Source organism: Triticum aestivum, chromosome 6D, assembly GCF_018294505.1.
Source record: "Triticum aestivum cultivar Chinese Spring chromosome 6D, IWGSC CS RefSeq v2.1, whole genome shotgun sequence".
Lineage (NCBI taxonomy): Eukaryota > Viridiplantae > Streptophyta > Magnoliopsida > Poales > Poaceae > Triticum > Triticum aestivum.
Genome location: NC_057811.1, coordinates 371,906,095 through 371,916,045, shown reverse-complemented (window position 1 = coordinate 371,916,045; position 9,951 = coordinate 371,906,095). Strand labels below are relative to the sequence as shown.

At 43.6% G+C, this 9,951-nt stretch overlaps 2 protein-coding genes across 2 annotated transcripts; both read right to left on the bottom strand.

The window, feature by feature from the left end:
• Window positions 1-631: 631 nt before the first annotated feature.
• Window positions 632-3,038, bottom strand: LOC543283 (phosphoribulokinase, chloroplastic-like). The gene is made up of 5 exons (NM_001405753.1): window positions 2,317-3,038; window positions 1,977-2,061; window positions 1,806-1,890; window positions 1,468-1,712; window positions 632-1,241 (listed from the first exon to the last, which is right to left on the bottom strand). The coding sequence occupies exons 1-5, from the start codon at window positions 2,862-2,864 to the stop codon at window positions 990-992; spliced, it is 1,215 nt and encodes a 404-aa protein (NP_001392682.1). The 5' UTR covers window positions 2,865-3,038; the 3' UTR covers window positions 632-989.
• A 1,816-nt stretch (window positions 3,039-4,854) lies between these two features.
• On the bottom strand, window positions 4,855-8,138 carry LOC123145171 (secretory carrier-associated membrane protein 5-like). Its single transcript, NM_001405752.1, has 12 exons — window positions 7,944-8,138; window positions 7,672-7,809; window positions 7,526-7,588; window positions 7,363-7,396; window positions 7,154-7,276; window positions 7,001-7,063; window positions 6,720-6,813; window positions 6,454-6,499; window positions 6,288-6,355; window positions 6,091-6,139; window positions 5,869-5,934; window positions 4,855-5,185 (listed from the first exon to the last, which is right to left on the bottom strand). The coding sequence occupies exons 1-12, from the start codon at window positions 7,995-7,997 to the stop codon at window positions 5,153-5,155; spliced, it is 831 nt and encodes a 276-aa protein (NP_001392681.1). The 5' UTR covers window positions 7,998-8,138; the 3' UTR covers window positions 4,855-5,152.
• Window positions 8,139-9,951: the final 1,813 nt, after the last annotated feature.

The following is a 9,951-nucleotide window of genomic DNA, read 5'->3' as shown; positions in this document are numbered from 1 at the left end:
GATCCAATACGGGTCGAGGGGGGGCGGGCGCCGTGCGGGAGGAGACGGGAGGCGAGCGCCAACGAGGAGCGACGGCGTCGAGGACGCCCAGATCCAGGGGGCGTGAGGGAGAGAGAAGTGGGGGGGGAGCGAGTGGGGAGTGGTTGGGGTAGGGTTTCTGTCGGGGTGAGGGGATAAGGGAGCGCCGGCTGGGCCGGTTCGGTGGGCCGTGGCCCAGGAGCGGCAGGGGGCCTCTCTCACTTTTCTTCCTTTTTTTTAAAGACTTTTCTGTTTTCTTATTTTTATTATTTTATTTCTTTACTGTTTTCATCTAAACTTCCTTTTATTTTAGTTTTATAAGATGCCAAATGAGCACCTAAATTAGTATTACTAATTAGTTCACTGCCACAATTATTTTGGGACATTATTAAATTAGTTATATTATTATAACTTTATAAAAGGCATTAATTTAATTGTTTTTGCTGCTGTTTTAATTACTTTAGAGCCCTAAAACATTTTATCAAATTTTGGTCTCTTCACCAATATATCCTATGAATTATTTGCCATAATAAGAACATTTTAGTTTTTTTATGTTTGAAAACATTTACTGTTTGCCTATATTTTAAATTTGAATTTGAATCGTTTTGAACGAGTTTATCAACAGTAACCATGGTGACGTGGCATCTTTAACAGAGGTTTACAGCAGTAACAGCCAAAAAAAGGACACGCTAGATAAAAGCAGCCGCTTTTGATTCTAGCAAACACATGTATTTTCTGCATTGAAACATGGGAGAAGATGTACATCGAAATGTGTTAAGAAGAGACATAAGAGACCCTCATCATGGAGAGGATTTTCGAGAAGTTCAAAATGCAGGTTTTCATGAGTTCTGCAGTGAACTTTCTACCGTCTTCTAGCTGTAATATATTCAAACTAGGTACAAGAAATGGGAGGATGCTCATTCTCATTGAGTTGGTGATGAAATGATTTGTGAACTTGAATTTGGGGCTGATCAAACTTTTGCTGCTTCAGCAGGAACGCCGGCCCTCTCAGCGATGATCTGTTCATAGAGATCTCTAATCTTCAGTCCTACGATGGTCTGGAAGAGACCTGTTCCATTGTTGCTGCCTGGAAAGTCTGCATGCTTTAGCATTTGCTGTGTCACCTCCCCGTAGAACTTGGTTGAGAGGTTGCTTAGGTGGCTCTCAACATAGATGAGTTCATCTAGTCTGTCAAATTGCCCGTCCATCTCCAGCACCGATACCTGAAGTAAACAAGCAAACACTAAGATTGTACAGCATTGTCTAAGGCAGGAACTGTTTGACAGCTAGAATTGTTCTACTCAGTGAATAGTTGATTTCTAGTCCAAGAATGGTTTTGGAGCTCTCTTATTTTGTCCTACTTGCTATGTTTCTTTCGATTTATTTCCAAGTAACAGCAGTTAGCATTACTCGTTGGACACAAAAGGATAAATAAACCAAGATGAGTACCTCTTGGCCAAAGTAAGTGTCTGGGCCATAGGAAAATTTGATGCCAGGGTAAGAGCATGTAAGCTTTCTTCCACAAGGGATCCAGTTGATGGTTGATCCTTCATCGAAGAGGTAAACCGGGTTGAAGAACTTAATGCCTTCTTTCATGATCAATTTAACACGCAGCACCTTTCCTTCGTTGTCATCAGGAATCAGCTGGGTTGGCAGAACTTCAATCACAGCATCAGCGTATTGCTTCTGCGGATCTGTCATACCAAGTGGTCAGTTTACATGCCATCTTTTATTATTTTTGGTTTATGGAAAACACTTGTTGTGATTAGTTGGTAAAAAGGCAGTACCAATAAAGGCATCAAAATCAGGTTTCCTGGCTTCGATGCTAGCCTTGATGCTTTCAAGACTGTGCCCACGCTCTGCCATGTCTCTCTGCAAAAGTGCCAGTGATTGTTTTTTAGAGTTAGATAACAGCAACAAAATCCATTGAAACATCTAAACCTTGCTGTTCAGCTCACCTGAATTTTCCATGCGAACTTAACCTCATTGCTGATGTCTAAGTAGATGCTGAAATCAAGGAGCTCTCTCACACGTTCATCATACCTGGTTTAAAAATTTATGTTTGTTACAGCTTGCAAAATGATCATGTTTATTTTAGTCAGGGAATACTGCTAACTGTTAAGCATCAGGGAATCGAATATTTTGTGGAAACTTAACAGAAGTTGCTGCTGTGATTCAAAAGATTTTATGATAACCACTTACCCAACAGCTACTGGAATATGATGAAGAAATAAAGAAAAAACAGACACCAAATACTGGAACAGTCGGGAGAAGCATGGGGGTAGAATGTGAACTCACATTGGGTGCAAACCCTCGATGACGAAGATCTTGGGGGGCTGGATGAGCTCCGCCGGGTCGAGGAGGCCAGTGACGTGGTTGTAGATTGGCTTCTCAATAGCCTTGCCTTCCTTGATTGCCTTCACCTGCTCATACATGAGATCAAAGTCGTTTGCCTTGGGGTCCAGGGCGGTCACACCTTTCTCCTTCCTCCCGGTTCTGTCCAAGGAATGGTAGTCATCAAGGCATATGACCGTCGTCGTGTCGCTGATGAGCGTGTTGGAGTCTGGGTTGCCGCCCTTGGGTGGCTCTGCAGCACCTCCAAACACGCTGGTGAGCCGGCGCATGAAGGTGGATTTCCCACATCCCGAGTCTGCTGCCAGGCCAATCACTATTGGCTGCTCAACTGCGCATGAGACCTGGAAGGTCCTTGCCCCATGCCTCGTGTTACTCCTCCTGCTGCTTCTGGTCGTGAAGAAGATGACTTGGTTCTGCCTGAAGCCTGAGTTTGGGATGGTGGTGCATGGGGAGCGCAGGGATGTGGTGGTGTGTGGGCTGCAGAATGCCATGTTTGCTGCCCAACCTCTTGGAGCTGCTCTTCTCCCCTTCAAGTCTTGTAACTGAGACTTGGGGGGAAGAGAGAGCTTGATGAAAGAACTGTGGAGATAAGAGCCAAGAGAACATAAGGAGGGAAATGAGATGGTGATGATGTGGTACACCTATTTTCCTTCTTTTTTTCCTTTTCTTTTCCGGTGATATCAGGGGCAGCTTATAGTGATCTGAAAATGAGTTCTTCCTATAATTCCAAACAATAGTATTTTGTCTGTATTCTTTCCCTGGACACTGAGCTTTCTTACTACGAAAAGCTTCTGATTCCATTTTTGATCATGGCATTTCCTGGTTGATGTTTTTAAACCTATATTGGTTAGAATATAAACTTGCTGGTGCTCTTTGCTGAAAATTTATTTGCTTGTTGCTTGTTTGGTAGCTGCAAAATACGCGAGCGAAGGGCACTTAAAATTCCGCATACGCCGTTTACGATATAATGTCCTGCGGTATACTTGTGCCTGTTTTGTCTGTCCTAACCAGTTGGTGCTTGAATTATGATGGCCAGAGACGCTTGGAGGAAAGCTTGGTGGTGGTTCCATGGATCTAGATATGGTTGTGCCACATGGCAGCTCAAGGATGGCTGGATGCAGATGAGGTAATGGAGGCTGGAAATTGATCGCCGAGAGTTGGAGAGGATATGGCTGATGCCTACTTCACCAAGCTGTAGACCATATGTACGTTTATCTTTCAACAAAGGCAGTCCATGTGTCAGCCTGTGGCCACAGGTATGTGCCATGTCAGCATCCCTAAGTCATTGGATGGCCAATGGCCGCACGAGACATTCCATAGCATATACGCATTAAATTGAAGAAACAGTTTTCACATGCAGCCTCCAAGTAGAATTCCTTTTGACTCGCTCGGGGAACAGAAGTTACAGAACCATAACACATCGTTGATCAGAGGAGAATAGAGACACAGCCATGGGCAGCCGCAGAGCAAAACGAAGGAATCGGAATAGAGGCACATCCATGGGCAGAGCAAGACGAAGGAATCAGAATAGAGGCAAAGCCATGGGCAGAGCAAGACGAAGGAATCAGGAGCGGCTATTCTGAGCACAGGCTCATCTACACCCGTACATGAACAGTAAATTCGTCAAAAATAGCAAAAAGTTCAGAATTTTTTTTATATCCAAGATGCTTGAGTGCGCAAGGCACGTGCAAATTTTCGTGCTGTTAGGACATTCGAGGAAGTCATGGCAAAAAAAATGGCTCTGGAAGAAACTTTGAAAAACTGCATTGTTTAGACCTGATTTTGTTTTTTTGCATGAGCTCCTCAAATGTTATTTTAGCACAAAAATTTGCACACTCCTAGAATGGATGAAAATACCCTAAAAAGAATGGATGACAAAAAATCAGATATTTTATAATTGTTTACTGTTCATTCAAAGCATCTGAGCCTGGGCACCGTTGTGGATTACCGGAATCTATATCATTTTCCACTGTATATTAGTAGATAATCAAGCAATGTAACAAGCGTAAATCTCTGGAAACGAGAAGATCAAGGACCTCTTCTTTGATTGAAGGAATTACGTTAAACTTTGGAGGATTCCGTTCCTTAGGACCTTTTGTCATGCATCTTATTTGATTCGTATGAGTACTTTGTAGAGTTTTAAAGAAAAAAAATCTATAAAGTACAACCACATGCAATATTTTCTGTCCATGAAGTGATTTTTTTTTACTTCTTGTTATGGCGCAAGCGCAACCAAACTTCTGTTATACATTCTCATGTTTCATTTCATATACATGGTAGGATTCAGTGAAGGCTAGAAGGACGTCATGGTTAAAAAATATGCATGGATGTTTATAAGAAATGGAATCTGCAATGAAGGCTAGAAGATTCCTTGGTCATCACTTCACAAGGCACAGATGAGAAGATCATATGGTTTTGCTGTCTTTAGGTTCCAACTACCATGGCCCTCACAGAAGAGAGAAGACAGCAGCTCACCAGCAGACGAATCAAATATGCAAACAAACTAGCGAACAAAAATGCTAGGCTTCAAACAACATGCAGTTTATAGAGGTAAGATCCAAGGCTTTAAACAACAGATAGTTCCAGAGATAACACTAATACAACAGTTGTTACACTTCTACTCTCTTCCAACAAATAAACAAACTTCTGAACTTCTGAGGCAAATTATTCCCATAACTACCATAACATACAAAGAATGGCATGTACTCATATGTATGCACAGAACCGCAGCACGCTTCGATGACACCGGTGGACTTCTGTATCTTCTTCCGTTGCCGCTTCACTTGTGCCCTCTGAAATACATGTATACTCTCTGCATGCACCAAAATTAGAGCAAGATCAAGTGCTGAGCTGCTGGTATTTTGCGCTGCAAGGAACTTGGCAAACACCATAGTTCTATATGCATAGGTGACAGCATAAAGGAAAAATAATATTAACAAAATGTGACATGCTCGCTCAATCTTCCTGTATTTGCTTTACTTGTAAATTAAATTATACATTACACATATTTTTCTGTTGAAACAAATATAAGGAAGACTGATGAACATAGAAAAACAAAGGTAAGTTTACTGAAAAACTGTGCTCTGACTGATGGTTAATATAACTTTCTTCCAGCAGTAAACACTGGTATCACAACTGGATAGATTCCATATTATCCTAATTTTAAGAGATCACTATTGTTGAAATTTATGTATAGACTTAATACTTATAGATAGCTAGAGGGCAGGAGTAATTAAACAAATAACATACAGAGTACTTCTAGTTTTAGATAAGTTACTAGCATCTCCAATTGTTCCATGACTCCATTTATGTCATATATGCATATGAGAATTCAAACTGTATGATCCAAGTAAATGAGTACCTATTTACTTCCTTATCCATTTAGATATAGTACCCAAAGATGAGTGAGGGATGCGCGAAACCAAAGAATGAGGAACGTGATAAATGCAGAATAGGAGGCAAGGGGCAGAGGGAGATAGCAGATTAGTCACAGACCTGAAGAACCCAAATGCTCACAACTGTCTCCAGTGAAAACAAGGCAAATCCGACAAAGTAAAGTATCTGAAAGAAAGATCGTTGGCCTTAAATGTTACATACACTGAACATACAAAATTGTATCGACATACTTTATAGAAATAGAAACATGTCCGGCTGTTCATTCCACATAGGAAGTATATGAACTGCAGAAGGATGAATAGCATCTATAGAACAACTCACCCCAACTAATGCATGATCAGAGAAGGTATCGATTGCAGCCAGTATACCCCTGATGACAGAAAGCATACTTTGTTTAGAGCCACATAAAAAAAATCAACAGCCTCACGCATTGAGACACTGTACAGTGGCTATCTATCGTATTAAAATTCTAGGCAGTAATTGCTTGAAGCAATACATAGTGTGGTAAGTTATCTTACGTTAGTGACTTCCCACGAAACACGATTGGCGGAGCAATGGCAGCAATTATACAAAAGCCAATGTGGAGCTGCAACGAAACAAAGAAAACATAATTCAATCAGGTTGCCAACATAAATAGCATATCAGATGAAGAAAGCAGAAACCACAAGTTCATCAAGACCTTACCATGTAACAAAGGAAAAACCACCCAAAGCTGAATGCGCTGTCAGTTCTGTTCAACAAGTTGACCAGATATTAAAATAAAGCCACTACTAGTGCTAGGAAAAGTACAGTGCAGATATTAGAATTCAGTTAAATCAAACATCTAGTAGAAATAAAGCTATGCATGTTAAGCTGATACAAAGTGGAATCCAGAATTAGTGGCATGAACTGGTGCAGATATTCTGTACACATAGCAGGAAGCCAGAAAGTGTTGGCTATTAGATGCATACCTCATTGCACGGTACAGAGGCCTATACCACATCAAGTACGACAAAGGTACTCCAAGCATACCGTAGATAGTAGCCAGGAAAAACAGTTTAGAGTCTGCAAGCATAAGGAAATCCAAAGATTTAGTGGTCTGCTCCATTACAAGACATAATAGCAGAATAGGACTAGCACTTGTTGGTACCCAAACTGCAATTCAAGTACATCTCATTTGCCCGTTATATACAATACATATGTGCAGGTGCACAGAGCATGAAAACTAACTAGAAAAGGGTACTTAGCTCACCTCCCCCTCTGATCCAACAGACTGTGACAGCAATGAAATTCCAAACGAGGCAAAGCACGATGCCTGTAGATTATTGCAACCCCAAATATCGTCAGTAAGTACATACAATGCTGCCTCTTAAAACTGGTATCTCATGAGTGTGTGCGTAGTTACCGAGCCAGCTAGCAAAAGCAAGATACTGCAACCGCTGCGCGTTGGCTGGTATTTCATTGGCAATGTCATGGTGGATGATTGGGAAGAACGGCGGCCAGTTCTTGTCCTCCATGGGCACCCCAGCTACATGATAACACAAGATTCAATACACAGTTTCATGAGGGCATAATTTATCCACTGATGTAGACCCAATGCAAGTAGAAGCGTACCGCTCTTGAGAGCTTCCTCCCTCCTCTTGATGTCCTTCACCCACAAAAAATTCAAAATTGAGAACAACGAACAGGAGAGGAAAAAATGTCAACAACTGAATATCCTAGTAATGTATCAAATCAACTGTAAGAATCCAAGACAACAGCAGCATAAGAAGCTTACCGCCTCTCGCCTCTTGAGATCTGCCTGCCACTGCGAGAGCTCGCTTTCCTTGCCACTCGAACCCTGCAAAGCAACCATATTAGCGTAGAGCAGAGAGCACGGCCAATCACTCCCTCGGCAACAGCAAACGGGAGATCCTCTCTTACGTTCATGTTGTCAAGGGGGATGTCGACGGCGGCGTCGCCGTTGCCACCGGCGCCGAATCCGACGGGCTCCGTCGGGCGAAACTGGAACTGCGACTTACCGCCGCCACCACCAGCGGCACCACCGCGTCCTCCCCCATTCTGCGCACGAACCACCAGATGCACAGCTCGTCAGAACACGCTAAAATTCAAACGCCGGAGCTCGGCGGGGAGATCCCGCCCGAGATCTATCTGCCGGGTCATGCTAAGCTAGAGGGGGAGAAATGGGGGATTACGGAGAAGGCGTTGTCGTCGGCGCCCTCGTCGAAGGGGTTGGGATCTCGGTACATCCTCGCAGCTCGCAGCTTCGCCTGGCTGGATTCGGGCGGTGGAAGCGTCGAGTGGAAATGATCGGTGGTTTGGTCTGGTGTCACGGTGTGACACGGGAGGTTAGAAGGGAATCGGTGGGTGTGGGGGTTGGAGTGGGCGTGTCGGCCGCGGTGGACTGACTCACTCGCGACTGACTACTAACTCAAAGTCGCTTCAGGTTCAAGTTGTTCGGTTTTTTTTCCAACGCTAAGCGTCGGTCGATCGGTGGAGGTCTCTATCGGTGGTCTTCCGCACTATCAGATCAAGCACCGTCTACGGTTGAGATTAGCTTGCTGACTCAGTTGTCTCCTCTCGTCCACGTAGTCTTGGGCAGCACCCTAAAAAAGAAAACTGTCGCATCTTCATCGCAAGCGTTGTCGTGGTGTGAATTCTAGCAGGAAGAGAGGGAAAGAAACGAGGCCTGATCAAGCAAGACGCAGGGGGTGCCGCAACGAAGTATACAGGTTCAGGCCCCTCATAGTGAAGGTAAAAAAACCTAATCATGTTCTCTGAGGAGAATGTTCTTGTGTTGAGATTTGTGTTTACAAGGTTTCAAACCCGTAAGCAAGTGATGAATGGATGCTTATATAGAGTTTGTTATCTCCTTTGCTTTCTATGTTACAGGTGATTAAAGTTCAACAATAATGCACACCCACTACTCGTAGTAACGGGTGTCTTGATATAACGCCAGGTCTTCATGGTTGCGATAATGCCTTTAACTAATGCATCTGGTCATTAGGTTGCTTCTGCCCGAGTGGAATCATGCTTCTTTAGTACATCTCCAACGTCAACCCTCAAAACGCTTGCATACGTTCGGACCGCGTGCCGATGTCCTGGACTAGGGGGTGCTTACCATGTTGGCTCGCCACGTATGGTCTGGACCAAGGACCCAACGATAACTGATGAATGGACCATGCAGGCCTTGGTCCTCGACGTAATCAAGATGAAGATCTCCGAAGACATAACGTACACTTCAAGACATATTTGAATGATCAACATGCTTATCCCTAGATTGTAACCGACCATGTGTAAACCCTAGATACCTCTGGTGCCTATATAAGCCGTGGGGTTTAGCCTGTAGAGACACGATTACAAGCTTTTTAGAGGTTTAGACCTTAGAACTCTTTCATACGATCTCGAGGTAGATCATATTGTACTCTGTACCCCATCACAATCAATATATCAAAAGCATGAGGTAGCGTTTTACCTTCTCGAGAGGGCCTGAACCTGGTTAACACCTATTGGGTTATATGGTAGGGTGCGTCAACTGCAAATTAAAATTTCCTACCGGAGGAACATCCAGGAACAATGTTAACAGAGATGGATCACGGATCGTTACGACTAGACGCGCAGTGCCATGCAGCGGAAGTAGAGTTGGGTAAGCGCATCTCTGGAGTCGTCTCCTCCTCGATCTGCCACGTAGCCGATCGGATCCCACAAAAAGGTTCACCGGAGCGGCGCAAGTGCGCGGCCTCTATGATATGTGCGCGTGCAAGAGGAATGTCGTGCGGTGGACTGCTTGGTCCGATCACACAATCAACGGTGAGTGGAGGTGGCTAGTTGCAACACATGCAAAGCCGTAGTGATGATGACATGTCCATTTTGCATCATGTTTTCCTACTGTTATTTATATTGTTTGGACGCGTCTAGCTGGCGCCCAGCCGCCCAGTATAATTAGTGAGCGGGCGGTTATTTAAGGAAATTTTTTGTCCCCTTTTCTAATCAGGAAATCTTTCTCGTCTAATCCATTTTCCCGCGACGTATTAAATAGCAACAAGCACTTTGTTCTCCTATACATTTACTTGTGGTTTCAGAATTTTAAAAAGGCATAACTTTTAATCCGCACATCGGAATTGCGATCTGCTTTCACCGTTGGAATCTTCGCGACATGCTCTTCAAAACTAGATCCCGCATGGGTATGTTTCGACGAACTAG

Bases quoted from the DNA above. Each gene is read 5' to 3' on its own strand.
- LOC543283 (NM_001405753.1), bottom strand. From the start codon at position 2,864: ATGGCATTCTGCAGCCCACACACCACCACATCCCTGCGCTCCCCATGC. The intron at 1,891-1,976 runs GTGAGCTGAACA...GCACTTTTGCAG, and splicing joins AGTTCGCATGGAAAATTCAG to AGAGACATGGCAGAGCGTGG. The intron at 1,242-1,467 runs GTACTCATCTTG...TGTTTACTTCAG, and splicing joins ACACTTACTTTGGCCAAGAG to GTATCGGTGCTGGAGATGGA.
- LOC123145171 (NM_001405752.1), bottom strand. From the start codon at position 7,997: ATGTACCGAGATCCCAACCCCTTCGACGAGGGCGCCGACGACAACGCC. The intron at 6,814-7,000 runs GTGAGCTAAGTA...TTATGCTTGCAG, and splicing joins CTGTTGGATCAGAGGGGGAG to ACTCTAAACTGTTTTTCCTG. The intron at 6,140-6,287 runs GTAAGATAACTT...TTCTGTCATCAG, and splicing joins TTTCGTGGGAAGTCACTAAC to GGGTATACTGGCTGCAATCG.